Raw genomic sequence first — 19,331 nt, forward strand, 5'->3', positions numbered from 1 at the left:
ACAGCCAGAATAAAGTCCTTTATTAGAAACTAGATTGTGGCCCGATTCTAACGCATCAGGTATTCTAGAATATGCATGTCCCCGTAGTATATGGACAATGATGATTCCAGAATTCGCGGCAGACTGTGCCCATCGCTGATTGGTCGAGGCAACCTTTATGACATCATCGTCGCCATGGCAACCATTATGACATCTACGTCGATACTGTGCCCGTCGCTAATTGGTCGAGGCCTGGCGGCCTCGACCAATCAGATGCGGGATTTCCATTATGACATCATCGTCGCCATGCTGTGCCCGTCGCTGATTGGTCGAGGCCTGGCGGCCTCGACCAATCAGACGCGGGATTTCCAGGACAGACAGACAGACAGACGGAAAAACCCTTAGACAATTATATATATAGATAAGACTAAACACAGTTTTCCATTTTATTTAAAAATAACAAACACAGTTATACTCACCCCATGCCTAATTCTACCGAAGCCCTCGTCTCCTGTAATAAAATAAAAATAAAAAACAACAATATACCTCACCTGTCCGTCATTCTGTCCCGTGCCATAATCCATGTCTCAAGATTGATAGTTTTCAACCTGGATGGTGCCAAGATGTGACCGTCCAGGCAACATCCAGGAGAATTTCACTGCAGTGAATTTGACTGCTGTGAACTCGCCTCTGCACCATGAGACTTTTTCTCAGTGTGCTAGTGGTGATCTCACCGGAGGCAGTTCAGCCTGGTTGGGATGCAACCTCAGTGACCTGCAGTAATCTCGATGATGTCACCGCTGCTCAATGATGCTGTGTTGCAACAGCTCATTCATCAGTGGTTCTCAGCCTGGACGGTCACACCTTGGCACCATCTAGACTGAAAACTATTAATCCCCAGACATGGATTGCGGCGTGGGCCAGAACAATGGACAAGTAAGGGATGTTGTTTTTTTTTATTTTTGTTTTATTACAGGAGAACAAGGGCTTCAGTGGAATTAGGTGTTAGGTGAGTATAACTGTGTTTGTTATTTTTAAATGAAAAACTGTGTTTAGTCTTATTTTAAATAAAGGACTTTATTCTGGCTGTGTGTTTATTTCCAATATAACTATAGGATTAGTAATGGTTAGGTGTCTTATAGACGACTCTCCATTACTAACCCATGGGCTTGATGTCACCAGACAATAGAAAGCTGACATCAACCCCACAAATATGAACCCCACTTGCCACCACTACAGGACAAGTGGGAAAAGGCGAGAAAAGCACCAAAATTGGCACATCTAATAGATGCACCTTTTCTGGGGCCTCTATTTGTAGGCTGGGGGGGGGCAATTTCCATGGCCCTTTACCAGCCTGAGAATACCAGCCCCCAGCTGTTTGCTTTAGCAGGGCTGGTGGTCAAAAATGGGGGGACCCCACGCCGTTTTTTAAAAATTATTTATTTAAAAAATGTAAAAAGCAGCGTGGGGACCCCTCTATTCTTGATTACCATCCTTGCTGAAGCTGACAGCTGAGGGTTTCAGACCCCAGCTGTGAGTTTTGCCTGGCTGGTTATCAAAAATACAATTTTTTCAAAATTATTTATTTACAGCCAGGAGCGGCTGATGAATGCTCCCATCCACCACTCCAGTTCTCACTGTTATTAGCAGCAGCAGCAGGTGTTAGCTGATGGGAGCAGTAGTCCCATCAGCCGACACCAGTGATCGGAGGTAAACTTTATACCTTCGGTCACAGCTGAGCGCTCACGCTGTCATTTGACAGCATAGGAACCGTGTCTGTCTGACCAGCAGTAATGATTTTACCGCCAATCAGAAGTAGTATTTGCTGCACTGTCATGTACATAACAGCATGGCAAGCGCTGGATGTTCGGGCCCCCCATTCAAGTGATTTGGGGTTCAGGTCCGGGTACTGTTATGGTATCCGAACCCAAACTTTTATTTAACTGTTCGGCCAAACCCGCCGGACCAGGGGTCCGCAAATCTCTAGTGATCAGTATTAGTGATGAGCAAACGTGCTTGGATACTGTCTTATCTGAGCATGCTGGGTGTTATCCGAGTATCTTGGGTGTGCTGGTATATTATGTTCAAGTCCCCATTGCTGCATGATTTGCAGCTGTTAGACAGACATAACACATGCGGGAATTGCCTGTTTGTTTGGAAATCCCCACATATGTTGAGGCTGTCTTACAGCCGCAAATCATGCAGCTGCGGGGACCAGAACATAATATATGACCATGCCCAAGATACTCGAATAACACCCGAGCAGGCTCAGATAAGATGGTATCCGAGCACATTCACTCATCACTAATTAGTATGTTTTTGTGGGTTTTTACTTTCTGATATCCATCCTCAGCCTTTTATCCCTTTATTAGGTGACCTGGTTACTAACCTCTTTGGTCAATAGATACTACGCAAAAAAATATTTCATTTTGCAACTTATTGGGATTCACGCATAAAAGCGCATAGATAATAAAGCAGTTATTCCCGGCAGCCAATCCCTTTCCATTTTTCTTTATCTAACCCATGCTACCACATGAGAGCTGGATTCTTATTGGTCGTAATAAACTACATCTCCTACTGTCCGCACTTGCCTTCATACGTGGCTCTAAAACATTTTCAGGATCGCTGAAGACTTTATTTCCACCTTTTGTGAGCAGAATTTTCTGCGGAGCTGCACCTTTTACTGTTCTAACCTGTTTTACCTGTACGTGGGTCTTATATTAGCATGAAATGTAACTACACATATCATACTTCTCTCTAGCAGGGTGGAGACCACAAAGAAGAACGACGCTCTCCCAGAATCTCTGTCCTCTTATCTGTATGATGATGTCAGCAGGTAATCTATGCCAATCATGGAACATCTATGCCCGGTTTCAGGACTTTAGGTGATGATGCACCTATGGGTCCAATGATCCTGATGAGAGATAAGTGGAGAAATTCACCAGATTAGTTCAGTTTGTCAGTTCATGAGAAAAATTCATCAGTCATCTCATCTCAAGTTGGTGAATCGAATCTTAACCTGTTTGCACCATGTCTCATCCAATCGGATGATGCAGGAGGAGATCAGGATCGGGCGATTCTCCAGGCAGATAAATCGCTGACAGATGAGTTTTGCAGCCGATTGTTCCACTATTAATCCAAAATTTAGAAAGTCGGGAGAAATAGCTGTAAATAATAATTTAAGATAAGCACATGGACACTTGGCTGTAGAAAAATGCCATACTTTGTGTTGGGCTATGAAACCTTGAAGCTGTAATGTATATATGTATGGAAAGTCAGAGCAGCACCAGGGTAATGTGGACGCTGAGCCTCCCTGGCAAAGACCAAACCATCCAGATAAGAAGTTACAAATGGAGGTAGCACACCTAGCCTAGCAATAAGGCAAAAACGGTGGCTTATTAGCCCATAGTGACAATGTTTCGGTTCTGAGATATGAACCTTTCTCTAGCAGTGATAGGATACAAATGCCAAATATTTAAAGGCAAAGTGTTTAGGAGGAGTGTTTATACAATGTTATACAAAATACATAAAAATACTGTCATGACACAGCTGTCGGGTGACCCGGGACCAAGGGCTCCTTCCCTGTCCCTAACAGTAGGGGGTGCCCTAGCTCGCCCTATTCCCCTGGATCTCCACTCTTACATTATCTCCTGAGACAGCCCTCCGTCTGTTCTCTTCTCCCACCCAGGGAAGAAGGGGCGCTACTGTGCACCGTAGTATACCAACCCGACAAACAGGGCAACACAAACAAGGGTTAACAGAAAACTCTAGGCATTCAAAATATTCACTCACATATAACAGTGGAATATACCGGGGTGTGAAGGTAGGGGAATAAACCAAAATAGAGAAGGATAAGGAATTACCACACTTTCAAACCAAGCAGCAGTCACTAATTACTCCTCCAACACTCCTTCTCATATGAAAACCTTCCTCCTGAAGCCGTGCAGCAAATGCTAGCTCTGACAAGGATTTGCATCAGAGCCCAGATTATAAAGGGGAAAGGAGTGGCTAACTGAGCTCAGCTGCGAGCGCAGAGATTTTCCACATGGCCAATTTACCCCTGTTCTGCCAGAAGGAATAAACACCATTAAAATGAAGGAGAAGTGCTTCTTCTCAGTGCCGGAGTAGGAGCAATGAGACGCTGCAGTCTTCTGGCTCCACACTGTTGGGGTAACCCCATGACATATACATACGCAAGGTGAATATACAATATACAGATGTATGACCATGTTCATATCTATTAAGAATGCCTGAAGTGAAGGTATTGTACAGTAGTATCAGAGTGTACAGAAAAAGTACAGTAGTTCTTAATTATGCAGGCAAATAATAGGTGAAAAAGATCACAATAATTAAATATATATATATTTGCATTTTGCATTTTCAGGTTTGAGAAAAGCAGGAAATTGAATCAGCCTGCACAGCCACCATCACAGACAGTAACTACCAGGTTGGTTAAATAGTTTAATCTCCTACACCATCCGATCACCGACAGCAATCCACCTCACCGGCATAATTTGTTCTTTGCAGGGGAACAGAGCGTTCAGAGAGCCCAAAGCTGACCTCATGGAGCACCCACACAGAGAGCACAACCTCAGCTGTCAAACCCGAACCCGGAAAGATGACAATAAGAGAAAGTGGACCCCCTACTAATACAGTGACTACAGGGAAGGAAAGGTGGGTTGCTGATTTATTTCTTTATTTTGGATACTTTTATTGAAAAATGAATTGTTGGACTCTAGTCAGAAGGCAAATGATAAAGTATACGCCCCCGGCAGGATGGGTGCAGGCTGCAGCAGTAAATACACATCAAAGACTTACCCACATGTCATTTGAGTTGGCTGTAAAATTGCCGTATTTTTTAGATAAGCACCACCTATATTTGTTTTAAGCTGGACTCACTGTTTTCTGAACAGTAATGTGCATTAGGTTTTAGAAATTAGCTGATCTTTTGAAAATTGAATTTGCCAAATTTTTCCCTGAAATTTTCATTTGCATTGATTTGATTTGCCACAAATTGAAAGTATTAAAGCCTCCAATTGCCCTGAAAAAGGTGTGTCTAATACTCTGAGGTCTCCTAGGATTGTACTCAAAAGCTTTCAAATTCTTTAACGCAAACACAGCTTTAGTAATGTCAAAGTGACTTCAACACACGGTGTATGACTATTGGTGAATGGATGGTAACTGGTGGTAACCTCGGCACTGATAGACTTTTTATGTTTTTTAAAATTAAAAAGTTCCAAGATTTAACCCATTTTGAGAGCAGATGCCTATTGTGGAAGCATTTGTACGTATGCAGTGTATTCTGAGGTAGCCATGGCTTTTTCACCTAAGGTGATCCAAAAATTGCCCTTTATAAGGAGTAGAAACAAATTTGGCATTTGCAGTTAGTTTGGCTTCTCTCAGTCATTAAAAAGGGGACTATAGACCAGAAAACAGAGTTGTCATTAATGGAACTGAAAGTCCACAAAGTAAAAAGTTAACTGTTACACCAGTGGAAGATGGGGACTGTAAAATACTGACTCAACTGATGGTGTCACTGTCAGAGTTAACATAATCCTTTTGTGCCTTAGACAACTGATGCGTCATATATTCCATAACATCCTCTTTCTGAAGACAAAAGAGGCAAATTGTTATCTGCTTTTGGTAGCTTTACTGGCCAGATTGCTGGTGCCAGTAGCCAGAAGTCATGATATTTTCTTTCTATTAGATTGCCCTGTTTATGGCAACTTACGCTTTTTATTTTAGCATACATTTTTACTATACTATAATTAACTTTTGTCCCTGTTTTGTACTGCTAGTCCCTCCTTACCAACAAGGACCGTCCAAAAAAAAATGCTCAAAACACAGCTTACCCAAAAAACAGCAGAAATAGGACAAAGCATCGGTATGGCTGTAAGTCAAATTTCACCAATAAAAGGGGTGTACAAATATTCAGTAGTTGCTGACACACACACTTTGAGGGTCACAGAGTTAAATGTCCGTATTTTTTTTTTAACTTATCTATCTTTTTTTTTTTTTAACACAATTCCCCCTCACCAAAAAAAAAAGCACCAAGCAAGAAATGTTAATGACTTGACCAAAAAACAGAGCTACTGTAGGTGTAATGTAGAGGTGTCTTAATACGTTTGTCCATACAGTGTATATCAAATTGTTCTCTTTGGCAGAGTGGAGACCACAAAGAAGAGCGACGCTCTCCCAGACACCCTGTCTTCATTTCTGTATGATGACGTCAACAGGTAATCTATGCCAATAATGGAAAATCTATGCTTGATATCAGGACTTTAGGGACTGACATATCCATGGGATCAATGATCCTGATGAGACATAAGTGAAGGAACTCAGCAACTTGGTTTAGTTTGTCAATTAATCTTCGTGAATGACCAGAGGAGGAGGAATTCATCAGACTATTAATCTCAAGTTGGTGAATCGAATCTTTAAATTGATTGCACCATCTTTAGTCCAAAGAGAGGATTCAAGACCTGGTGATTCTCCAGGCAGATAAGTCATTGACGGATGAGTTTGGGAGCAGATTACTCCTCTCTCCCTATAGAGAAATGGGGAAATCGGGAGAGATAGCTGTTTGTCCAGGAGTTATTGAATGTCCTTTATTCTCCCTGAAGTCTTCTTTGTGGTTGAAGGCCATTCTTTTACTCTGTTCTTACTTATCTCCCTGGGAATATGGATGAAACATGAGTGGTGGGATATATCTTACAACATTGTTTCTACTTATTGATTGAAAGGAATATAAGAAGAAAAAAAACATAAGGAGATCAGACTGAGTGCATTGAAGAATTACTGTATATACATTTACATACATGCTAATGTTACTTTGTTCAATAAATTATCTAATGTTGACAAACACATCATCCGAGCTTCATCTGAACCAGTTGTGGAAAAACAAGGTGACCATGTAGGACATATTTGTCACGACTTTCTCGTTACTACACATGTTGGGTTGGGACATCTTGGATTTCAACATGCCCAATCCTTTCATAATCATAGGGGATAAGCTTCCACCATTCATGACTAACAGCAGCTTACTGCCCTCTCCCCAATGAGAATACATGCACACTTGGTTGTAGCAAAAGTGCATGTATGTGGATGGATCAAGAGGAATACCTAATACCTAATGCCTAAGCCCATCTTGAAGCAATCAACTGTTACTTCTATCATCAACTTGTGAGATGTATAGGTGTAAGAAAACATTGCAATCTCTGGGGAACTCAGCTTTTCTTTTTTAGGGACCACCCTCTACTCTTTGAAGAGGATATGGAATTGCTCCTCACCATATTTTTGTGGTCCATTTATAAATGTTATTTTCTCGCCACTTTGACTTTTCTTCTCAACAGTAAATCATAGTGACTTGTTCCATGGTCGGCACTAGAGATAGAAATTCGATTTGCGCTGTCCTCCTTTGGTGCCCAGTCCGGTCCTCTGTGGCAGATGGTCTTCTCTTTTGTATGCATCCTAAGATCGGCATCCACGGCACTTCTGGAGACGAGACCCCATGAGATTTCATGACATTATGGTGCTTAGTAAGTGTAAGATGCACCCAGGATCCCAGCCTGAGGATGGCGGCTACCAAAGAGGACCGGACAGGATATTGGACACAGGCGGCATGAATCAAATTGCGAATTTCTGGGTGGCAACTTTACAAACTATTATTGAATATGTGAAATGCTCCACAAGCTTTAGAATTTTTGCCCTGTTCCCAAATATTGTCCCAATAGTGGGTGTCCCCATGTCACTCATTGCCAGCCACGTAGTTGTGCCAGCCATATTTATCAGCACTGATGGTTCCTCTGTGTTTCTGTTACCGCTCGTTCTGTAGTGACATCACCAAAGTGCAACACCTCCAGTACATACTTACTGTTGGGATAGGCAACCTCAAATCTGTAATATACTGTATATATATTTGTATTTTGCCTCTTCAGGTTTGAGAAAAACAGGAAATCAAATCAACCTGCACAGCCACCAGCACAGACTATAACTACCAGGTTGGTTCCATACTTTAGTCTCCTCGACCATACGATCACTGACAACAATCCACCTCACCGGCATTATTTGTTCTCCGCAGGGTGACAGAGCGTTCAGAGAGCCCAAAACTGACCTCATGGAGCACCCACACAGAGAGCACAACTTCCACAGTGAAGCCCGAACCCGGGAAGATCACAGTCTTTCGTGACGAAAGGTATTTTTTTTGGGGGGGGGGACAGAGATGGAGATGGAGATGTTTTGGGGTAACTTTTTAGTTATTGCATCACATATGGTTGACTATGCTCTACAATTTTACATCCACATCAAACAACATTGGCCAAGGGACATCAGAGGTAAAGCCTGGGAATATTCTCCCCGTCTGTTACCATCAGTCCGACATTTCTCCATTACACAAAAGACTGTCACATAAAGATCATAAACTTGATCTGAACTCTGTTGGCTGCTTAACTAACCCCTAGGACCCCCACCAATCCTGCACATGGGGCCCCCAAAGTATCCTATGTGAGCTGCATAGTAGTGAACCTGCCTGACAATTTCTTTGGGGGCCCGGCCTCGTGAAGATCGCCATTCCATCGGTCCCATAAAAGTGAACAGAGCAATGGTCGCACATGCACACTATTGCCCTAGACTTTGGGACCCCCCTATTTTCTGGATCAGTGAGAATCCCAGAGATTAAACAACCAGAAATCATCTGTTTATCACCCATCCTTTAATCAGGTCTTAAGGTACCGTCACACTAAGCGACGCTGCAGCGATAGCGACAGCGATGCCGATCGCTGCAGCGTCGCTGTGTGGTCGCTGGAGAGCTGTCACACAGACCGCTCTCCAGCGACCAACGATGCCGAGGTCCCCGGGTAACCAGGGTAAACATCGGGTTGCTAAGCGCAGGGCCGCGCTTAGTAACCCGATGTTTACCCTGGTTACCAGCGTAAAATGTAAGTACATACTTACATGCGTCCCCCGGCGTCCGCTTCCTGTAATGACTGAGCGCCGGCAGTTAGCAGGGCACAGCGGTGACGTCACCGCTGTGCTGTGCTTTCACTTTCAATTTGCGGCGCTCAGTCAGTGTGGGAAGCGGACGCCGGGGGAAGCATGTGAGTATGTAGTGTTTGTTTTTTTTTACATTTTACGCTGGTAACCAGGGTAAACATCGGGTTACTAAGCGCGGCCCTGCGCTTAGTAACCCGATGTTTACCCTGGTTACCAGTGTAAAATATCGCTGGTATGGTTGCTTTTGCTGTCAAACACGGCGATACACGGCGACCTAGCGACCAAATAATGTGCAGACCTTCTAGCAGCGACCAGCAATTTCACAGCGGGATTCTGATCGCTGCTGCGTGTCAAATACAGCGATATCGCTCCCTAGGACGCTGCAACGTCACAGATCGCTGGCGACGTTGCTTAGTGTGACGGTACCTTTAATTGTATTCAGTGGGAAAACTTCAATAAAGAAAGTGGCCTGAGTTTCATCAGTTTTTCACTAATAGGTGACATTCAGTATTTGGTCAGTATTTTACATCTTGTGAAGTGCTGCAGAATATGATGGCGCTATAAAAGTATAATAGAAACACGTCACCACTTCTGTATTTATCACCCACTCCTGGTTTTGGATAACAGCTATCAAGGAATTTTATTTCATCTTACCGGAAACAGCTCCACTCTTACCCATAGCACTAGTCACTTAAAGGGGTTGTGCATTTTGAAAACCTATATTCATATACCCTTTAAATAAATTCAGAGTTAATAATGAGGGGTCCTCTGATTGGGAACCTCATTTCTTGGTCAGAATTAGGGTAATTATTATGAGTGTCTCTCGCTCTAGAGGACTGGTCCTGTCCTTCAGTACCCACCTATTAGAATGGACACTGTGTAATATTCTCCAATTTGACATAAAAATGTAATAATTTCTAAGGAATCCTTGTGTAATTACCTGACGCCCTCCTATGCAGACCTCTGCCTCTGTGCTACTGATTGCCGCGACTATTTTCTTCACCTTTACCCCCTGTACAGTATGAGACACTCCCACCTGCTCTCAGATTGGCCAGGTGAACAGCATTAGCCAATCCGAGAACTGGGGGCGTGTCTCAGACTACAGCTGTCTACAGTAGTCTAAGAAATGCTGTGGACACATTGGCTTAATAATTAGCATATTAGCAGTATAAAAAAGGCGACACGGTCACTTTACCAAACATCATATTACAGTTTTATGACAAACCAGTGGGTCACTTTAATTATCCTGGAAAATGTAGCAATTCCAGGTTTCCCACAGCTTATAGCTGATTGCAGGAAATCTAAAAAAAAATGAGGTATAATTTGCAATACTCTTTGTCAAGAGACCCTCAAGATTAGTCTGAACTGAAGAATCCCTAGCAATGAGCTGCAATACTAGATCCAGCCACGTGACACGAGTGGCACTGTGTCTGCAAAAATAAACAGATGTCATGAAACCATTTATCTACACAGGTAGAGTGTACAGGGGGTTACAGGGTGGTACATCCAGAATACAGGCAGTTAACCTTGAGATCTGTCTGATCGAGGCCTTATGATGAGTTTACCGATATCTTCTCTTTTTTGCAGTTATGGCACCAACAGAGAAACACCGAAGTCCCCAGTGCAAAGCCGCACTACGAGAGTCACAGAAAAGTAAGTAAAGCTCAGATATACAGCAGACGGGGGCGTCCTACAGGGGGTGCGGAGGTGACAGTGCTGGAGGGGGTCCTAAGGCCCTTCTGCCATTAAAGTGGAGCAGTAATATAAATGGCCCATAGCAAGTGAGGACGGTATTATTGGATCTGGATAAAGCATCAGCCTGGTTTCAACAATATAATGTTCAGCATTTGGGACAGAAAAGTTTCAGATTTTGTCTCTTTTTACCTGGGAGGCGACATGTTCAAAAACTTTAACCTTTGGGCAGACATTGACTGGAAAAACAAAGAGTAATTCTTCTAATAATTGAGACATAACAGAACCCAGACAGATGCTCTAACAATCAGCGCGGCCCCTCCACGCCCATCTACATCAGTTATGCTGCTCATCCGTTTTGGACATAAATAGCGTTTGACTTATTCTCAGAACGGGACAGATAAGTGGAATTCCCCAACACAGGTGTGAACTCAGCCCTAACCCTATGTACCACCACATTGGTTCTGAATCTAGATAGTAATAAATATTAGGATTTCACGATTATCTCAGTGATACATAACATATAGTAAAGTAGAGCACAATATCTACAGTTCATGAGTGAATGTCATTTCACATTACTGTGTTTCTAAGCAGCAAAGATGCACCAGGTGCCATAAATCTAATATCGTCATCACTGTCCACAAGTGTCACCGAGAGTCCACAGCCCAGAACACCTGCTGGACCTGGGAAGATCACCGTCATCAGAGACCAAGGGTGAGACACGTGACACCAGTATATATGCAGCAGGACTTCTAGAGAAACCTGATGAATTCTTCTGTCCTTCCTTTTTTTCTCAGTCTCTATTCTGTGTTTTTCTTTCTTTCCTTTCTTTTTCCCTGTCTCTTTTCACTGTTTTCTTTTCTCTCTTTTTTTTTCTTTTTCTCAGTCTCATTTTCTTTCTTTTTTTTCTTAGTCTCTTTGGTCTCAGTTTTTCTTTTTTCAGTATTTTTTCTCTCAATTTTTCTTTCTTTTCTTTTTTTTTCTCTTTTCTGTTTTTCTTTCTTTCCATCTCTTATTTCTTTTTTATTTCTTTTCTTTTTTTCTCTATACTTTCTTTCTCTGTTTTCTTTCTTTTTCCCTTCTTTCTGTCTTTCTTTGTTTCTCAGTAAAGTAAATGTTCAGCACAGCCCAGGGTGGAGGTGCATGAGAATAGATGCCCAGACCTTTAACTGTGATATAGAATATATACTCAGCACACTCCAAGAAGTCTGATGCAAAAGGGGGGTGTTTAATACATACAGTATTTATATTTACAAACGTTTCGGTCTCTGAAGACCCTCATCAGTGTGCTCTATAGATGCATCTCGGACTTGCGGTGGATACCACGTCTCCTCTCCTACCCTCCAGCCTGCTACAGGTGCGATCGGCTTGCTTAGCCCTCTACCCTCAAGACCCTCCTTTTGTCATAAACAGCGCTCGACCGGCCAGTGTTAGCCTTCTATTTCTAACAGCTAATCCTGTTAAATTCCAGTACCTGATGCAAAATCTCTATATAAAGGGTGAATAGCTCACACCCCCTGGCTCAAAATTATAGAGCACACTGATGAAGGTCTTCAGAGACCGAAACGTTTGTAAATATAAATACTGTATGTATTAAACACCCCCCTTTTGCATCAGACTTCTTGGAGTGTGCTGAGTATATATTCTATATCTTTGTTTCTCAGTCTCCTTTCTCTCAGTTTTTATTTCTTCTTTCTTTTTTCTCAGTCTTTTTTCTGTTTTCTATCTTTTTTCTTTTTCTCTGTATTTCTTTTTCTCTCTTTTCTTCTTTTCTTTCTTTTTCTTCTGTCTTTATCCTTCCGTCTTTCTTTCTTTCTTTCTTTTTTTCTCAGTCTTTCTCTCTGTTTTTCTATCTTTTCTTTTTTCTCTGTCTCTTTTCCGTTTTTCTTTCTTCCTCCCTCCTTTCTTACTCCCTCTTTTCTTTCTTCAACCTTTCTTTGTTCCTCCTTTCTTTCTTTCTCTTTTTTTTCTCAGTCTCCGATATCTCAGTTTTTCTTTTTTTTTCTCAGTCTCTTTTCTTTCAGTTTTTCTATCTTTTCTTTCTTTTTTTCCTGTCTATTTTCTTTTTTTTTTCTTTACTTCTTTCACTTCTTTCTTTCTCTTCTTTGTTTTTCTTCTTTATTTCTATTCTCTTTCTTTCTTTCTTTCTTTCTTTCTTTCTTTCTTTCTTTCTTTCTTTCTTTCTTTCTTTCTCACAATGTCTCCTCTTACATTACAGTGATGCAGATAACAGCAGAGGAACCAGCAGATCGACTGAGACAACCACCACTACTACTACGTCACGTGCCAAAATCACCATAGAGACTATAGAGAGGTGAGAAACTACAGATACCAGCAGATCTCAGGTCTCCTGGTGGTGGGAAGTCACATAACATAAGATGATACATTAGTGGGTCACATGCCAACAATGTGCAGAAACATCTTGTAAGACTTGAGAAGCTTTTGCGGAACGTCCTAATTTGCTCTTCTCAGTGTTCTCCTTCTGGTCTTGTATAATATTCCTAATGTTAGTTACAGAGTTCCTGTATAAATAAATGCTGTTTCATGGAAATGTCCCTGTATTTTAGTCCTAACTAGTGAGAATCTATGTAATAATTCATTGTTGTGTTATATTTTCAGCATATCTCCCAAACCTGCACCCAGAATGGAAACAAAACCAAAAGAAGCGCCAGCAGCTACTACAAGGTCGGGTTCTCCATCTTGCTGTAAATTGTCTAATTAGAGGGAGGCGCTCAGCATGTCTTTATATTTGGAAGTAGTCGCATGGCTGTGTAGTCGCTTGTCCGCCAATAAAAATGATACCTTTACTGTGGAGATCCGATGTGCCAATCATGAGAAATCTAGGAGAGAACTCATATGCAAATTAGGCAGGAAGTGCACTTGGCATGATTCTTCCAAGTACAATGCCACGCCCCAGTGCACTTCCTGCCTGATTTGCATATGACTTATATCCTAGTTTTCTCAGGACTGGCACATCGGATCTCCACAAAAAAGGTATTGTTTTTATTGGAGGAAACGCACCTATACAGCCATACCATTACCTCCATGTACAATAACTTATTGACAGGACTAAAAAAAGAATATATTATTTATTAGTATAACCAAAGGAAGATTTTATTTGAACCTTTAACCGAGTGTAAATCTTTGTTGTTTGCTGCAGAAATAAGGCCGAGCCATGAAGTATAAAATGCTTGTATGGCCGATATGTACAGTATTTCTACAACTCCCCCATATGTATGCACACTCCTCTTGGGAGGCATGCATGTGTACTTAATAGAGAGAGGAGTACGTTCCTAAAATACTCCTTTACCTGGTTTAAGAATAAGGGTGCTTTCAAATTGCGTTTTAGTACCGTTCGGTGGCCCCATTGAGGATTACGTCTAGAGCCCTGTAAAACGGGATAGGAACTTATGCGCTGACGGGGCCATAGACTATAACGGTGTCGGTAGAGCGAATGTGTGTTCTGCCGTGCATCATTTTCAGGTACGACTACTGCCAGACACTCACATACAGTCTGCTACGTCTTAGTGTCCACCTCCTATAGGTGTACACTCCTGATTATTATGCACAACAGAGCACACGTTCTCTCTGCCGGCACCATTATAGTCTATGGCCCCGTCGGCGCATATGTTCGAATACCGTTTTTCGAGGGGTTCAGACGTAATCCCTGACAGGACCACCGAACAGGTGCCGGAACACAATTTGAAAGCACCCTAAAAGGATTGGACATGTTGAAATCCAAGATGCCTTACCTTTCTCTCTCCCCCTCTCCAACCTACCAATGGGGGAAGAGTCATACCATCATCACTATATACAAACTGGTCAGCAGCATCGCCAAATCTGCAGCTTCAGTCAAAATTCATCCAAGAGAGGGTGATGTGTGGCATTGTGTCTGATCTCCATGTATATTTTCATATTGTAGTGATAACAAGCAGGATCTGATCTCCTGGTCTGATCTGGATACAAGTACAAACACCAGGTAGGTTCTAATGTGAATAGTTATATGGAGGGAGATTTTGTCCCTCCAGAGAATTTATCCCTCTACGCTCTGCCTAGTGGAAACCAATACCTGCTCCCTCCTAATCCTTGACCATTGACTCGAATTCCTACTTTTGCTAGTGTAACTTTTTTCATTAAAACTTTTCACTATCTTCTAGTCCCACTAGATGGCAGTAGTGAGGTGTCACATTTCCCTGTTGTCCCTGTGAGTGATCAGTACTGAGGACTTTCTTGAGCAAGTCGGGTGCACGTGTAATAGTCACCCTCGAGGCTCACCATTATGCAAATTCCGCTCTATGTTTCCAAGAAACTTAGTTTCATAACTTCTCCTCCCAGTTTGTTCTTCTCTTTACTATTTTATCATGAAAAGTAAAAAAAAAAAAAGCGCTTGATTTGGACGACCCATACTATTGACCCGTTTGTGAAGGTTTGGTGATATTTTGCAGTCGCCTATTTAGGATGTGCAAGAGGCACAATAATCGATGTACTGATTTGCGCGATTTCCTGTATAGAATATCTCAACCCCAGATGAAGGAACGTTTGAAGGAACGTTTCACTGGTTCTATTGACACTACTAATTAACAGTCCTTGGACTTGTGGTGCTTCAAGTCATTTCATTGTGTCAAATAAGACATTTTCTAATCCGTGCTGGAATCCTCACAGTACTTCAAACTCTTTTATTGTGTTTTCAAATCAGAGTAGGATTCTTCATCAGTTTTTTTTTAATTGATGGCATTTTTTTCAAATTCAAAACTGCATTTTTTGACACAATAAAAGAAACTTGACGTACTAGAAGTTTCAGAATTGTTATTTGTTAGCGGCAAAAGTGTCCACAAATTATTCCACCCATTCAAGGTTATTCTAGGTATCTTCTCGTTCCATGCTCATGTGAACTCACTTCTTCATGTCCGCGTTTTATTAGTGAAGATATATATGCGGGACGGGAAGAAGAAATACAAATATATATAATTTATTAAAAATTGTATAAATCTATTTTTTAATTAAAGGGGTTGTCCATTGCTAGATTTTATTTTACAGATGGGCTCAAAGGAGTCTAAAAAAAATAAATAATAATAATGTTAGCGCTATATAAAAAATAAAGATTATTATTATTATTATTATTATTATTATTAATAAAAAAATGATCTAGTGTACCACTGACTGTGACCTCCGCTCGTCTTCCCGCTTCCTCTTCAGCAGCAGTCAGTGGTCGTTGATTGTTTGCAGTGGTGTCATTCCAATCGAGCCGAAATAGACAGTCTTTTGCTTGGACAAGAAAGTCACCGCTGCAGCCTGTCAGTGGTCACTCATTGGCTACAATGGTCATATGACTTACCTCACTGGAAAAATAAGCGAGGCGACAAAGCTTACAAATATTGATGTAAAATACTGAACGTGTGAATAATGGGGAATAATGAACTCACTGCAGATTCTGAAATCCACACCATGAACAGAAAAGCTGCAGATTGGATCTATTGAGTTATAGCTGGACTAAACCCTAGCTAATCAGCAGCAGAAATCTAAGGTTCCCCTTCATCATTTTTTTTTTATCTTTTTTTTTGTCTTGATGTTTTTTGCTCCAAATTCCACAAAACAACATGCAAAGTGTGTATATTTTGCCCAAAATAAAAAACTGCTTTTTAATTTACATAGAACTTTTTATGACTTCCAGCCAAACAGGTGATAATGTCACTCCAGGGGTGAAACTGGGCTACATTTGCTCAAAAGTAAAAATAAATATACAGATGAATAAAAATAAAATATACTTTTAAAAAAATACACAAATTAAAAGAAAGAATAAGATGCAAATTAAAAATACCCAAAAAATAGACAAAAAAGACAGAAAAACAATAATGAATTGGCCCCTATGTTTCAATTTGGGGTTTTGGATAATTCACTTTCTGAAGAATCTATGGTGAATGTGCTCGGACAAGGTGTTATCCCTGCATGCGTTGAGACATGCAGCCCCAGGAACTCAAATATAGTTTTCGAGCATGCCAAAGTCATTCGGTTAGCACCCGAGCGTGCTCAGATATCACCTTATCCCAGCACGTTCACTAATCACTAACGGTGAATCTTCCTGTACTAAATAATGACTAAGATCGATCACATATCACCATGACTGCCCTTACTGGTGCATGGGGCCCAGTGATCAAGATCGGGCCCTCTCCTTTTTGCTCACTGGGCCCCAGCGGCAGAATTCTGCCAGTTCAATAACTGAACGTGCGTTCTCAGATGCACGTTCACTTAAGATAGATATTGCTGTGCGGGAAAGGGGAAAGCTTCCAGCACTGCCATAGTTAACAGCCGCCAGCCAGTCACAGGCCAGCACGCATTTTGCCAGCGTATGGAGGGAAAGCACGTGCTGCTGGACCAAAGCTAGGTAAGGAGAAACCTTTTATTTTTTGGTAAAGCAGTCTCACTATTTGAGCATTATGGAGAGACATGGGGGCAGAATGTAGAGACATGGGGGTAGTATGGAGAGATATGGGGGCAATATTTAGAGACATGGGGCAGTATGGAGGGATATGGGGGCACGATGGAGAGAAATGAGAGCAGAATGGAGAGACATGAGGTCAGGAAAGGGAGAAAGCATTGGGCAAGGAAAGGGAGAACATATGGGGTCAGGAATGACAGAATATATGGGGCCAGAAATGACAGAACATATGGGGCCAGGAATGGGAGAACATATGGGCCAGGTATGAGAGTACATATGGGAAGAGAATGTGGGGAATTATCACTGTATGGGCTGATATTACTGCTGAGATGTATTTTACTTTTGAGGATACTGTTTTCAGTGGGGGAGAGGTCCTGTTACTGTGCAGGGTGACACTGTCACTTTTTTTCTGGTGTACTGTAGTGTAGAAGTTGGGCAAAAATTTTCTGCAGAGACGAGTTCTGGCTGGAAGCAGTGAAGGTGGTCTGTGTTGGATGAAGAAGAAAAGCAAAGATGAAGGAATTTCAACTAGTAACATTGCCAGTAAATCAGTGTGTTACCTGTACACTGACATTATATGCTGTATGTTATATACAAAGCTCCTTTGTATAATGTCACCATTGATCACTGTATTACCTGTGCATGAACATTACATACAGAGTTCCTGTGAATAATATCGCTGGTGATTACTGTATTACTTGAACACTGACACTATACACTGTATACTATATACATAGCTCCTGTATATAATGTCTAGTGATGAGCGAATATACTCGTTACTCGAGATTTCTCGAACATGCTCGGGGGTCCTCCGAGTATTTTTTAGTGCTCAGAGTTTTAGTTTTTAGCTCCGCAGCTGAATGATTTACATCTGTTAGCCAGCATAAGTACATGTGGGGATTCTCTAGCAACCAGGCAACCCCCACATGTACTTATGCTGGCTAACAGATGTAAATCATTCAGCTGCGGCGCTAAAAAGTAAAACTCCGAGCACTAAAAAATACTCGGAGGACACCCGAGCATGCTCGAGAAATCTCGAGTAAAGAGTATATTTGCTCATCACTAATAATATCCCTAGTGATCACTGTATTACCTTTATACGGACACTATATACAGAGCTCTGGTGTATAATGTCACCGGTGATCACTGTATTACCTGTACACTGACACTGTATACTATATACAGAGCTCCTGGGTATAATGGTACTTATTGTAATATTAGTATTGTGTTTTTTTTTTATTAATGATCGGTATTGTAGTATTCATTTACTATGTGGTGGTAATATGTGGTCTGGTCATGGTGTGGCGGTATTTATCTCTTATATGTGGTATTATTGGTCATCATGTGGTGGTAATATGTGGTCTGGTCATGGTGTGGTGGTATTTATCTCTTGTATGTGGTATTATTCGGTCACTATGTGGTGGTAATATGTGGTCTGGTCATGGAGTGACGTATTTGTCCCTTGTATATGGTTGTATTCAGTCACTATGTGACGGTAATATGTAGTCTGGTCATGGTGTGACTGTATTTATTCCTTGCTTGTGGTATTATTGTTCATTTAAAAAAAATATATGACACATTTCTTAAAAGAAAAATAAATACAAATATACCTAAAATAGTATTTTGTATATGTTAATAAATGTTTAATAGGTTTGAGTAGAGTACGACCTGGCCAAAAGGGTTTATTAAACAAAAGCTGCTCACTATGTATGTGATCTGGTGTTAGATGGGAACTGTTAATGTTTAATTAGTGAGGATGTGGTGCAGAAGTAGAGTTTTTCCAAGAGTGGGTGGTGGGACTGCTGAAGGTTCAAGGGGTGGAGGTGCAGCATGGGCAGAGTCTCAAGGGGGCCCGGAAATTTTGCCAGTATAGGGCCTTCAAATTTCTAGTGGCAGCCCTGCATATCACCCATAATAACTGCAACCATCCAGACTAAGCTGGCCAATTATTATGTCTATGATCAATATGATTTACACAGTCATATTTCACATTGTAAAGCCCAATCATACGAGGTTTGACTCGCTGTCATCCATCTAAATGTCTCTATGTCATCTAATACCAAGAGCTGTGCTAGATGTGTCATAGTAATTAACATAAAATGTTCATTAGTTGGGCATCAATCGAAAGGAACAAACATGGTTCTCATGGTTTTTACTTATATGTATTGGGGCCTTTGGGATGTCTTCAATATCCCCAGCACTGTTATGACCTGGCGGTTAAGGAGCAACATGGAAC

General features: G+C 41.5%; 1 protein-coding gene across 18 annotated transcripts in view; it reads left to right on the forward strand.

Moving 5' to 3' along the window:
• Positions 1 to 19,331, forward strand: part of ZNF185 (zinc finger protein 185 with LIM domain) — a 138,550-nt gene that overhangs the window by 81,197 nt on the left and 38,022 nt on the right. For 8 of the 18 annotated variants that reach the window (XM_077285412.1, XM_077285420.1, XM_077285416.1 and 5 more), the window contains 11 exons: positions 2,741 to 2,815; positions 4,364 to 4,426; positions 4,507 to 4,653; positions 6,144 to 6,215; positions 7,914 to 7,976; positions 8,057 to 8,170; positions 10,555 to 10,620; positions 11,251 to 11,373; positions 12,878 to 12,973; positions 13,279 to 13,344; positions 14,582 to 14,638. In XM_077285412.1, the coding sequence (XP_077141527.1) occupies positions 2,741 to 2,815; positions 4,364 to 4,426; positions 4,507 to 4,653; positions 6,144 to 6,215; positions 7,914 to 7,976; positions 8,057 to 8,170; positions 10,555 to 10,620; positions 11,251 to 11,373; positions 12,878 to 12,973; positions 13,279 to 13,344; positions 14,582 to 14,638 (942 nt within the window). The remainder of the gene's footprint in view (positions 1 to 2,740; positions 2,816 to 4,363; positions 4,427 to 4,506; positions 4,654 to 6,143; positions 6,216 to 7,913; positions 7,977 to 8,056; positions 8,171 to 10,554; positions 10,621 to 11,250; positions 11,374 to 12,877; positions 12,974 to 13,278; positions 13,345 to 14,581; positions 14,639 to 19,331) is intronic. The other 10 variants (XM_077285427.1, XM_077285428.1, XM_077285425.1 and 7 more) reach the window with 8 other exon arrangements.

Source organism: Ranitomeya variabilis, chromosome 2 (assembly GCF_051348905.1).
Source record: "Ranitomeya variabilis isolate aRanVar5 chromosome 2, aRanVar5.hap1, whole genome shotgun sequence".
Lineage (NCBI taxonomy): Eukaryota > Metazoa > Chordata > Amphibia > Anura > Dendrobatidae > Ranitomeya > Ranitomeya variabilis.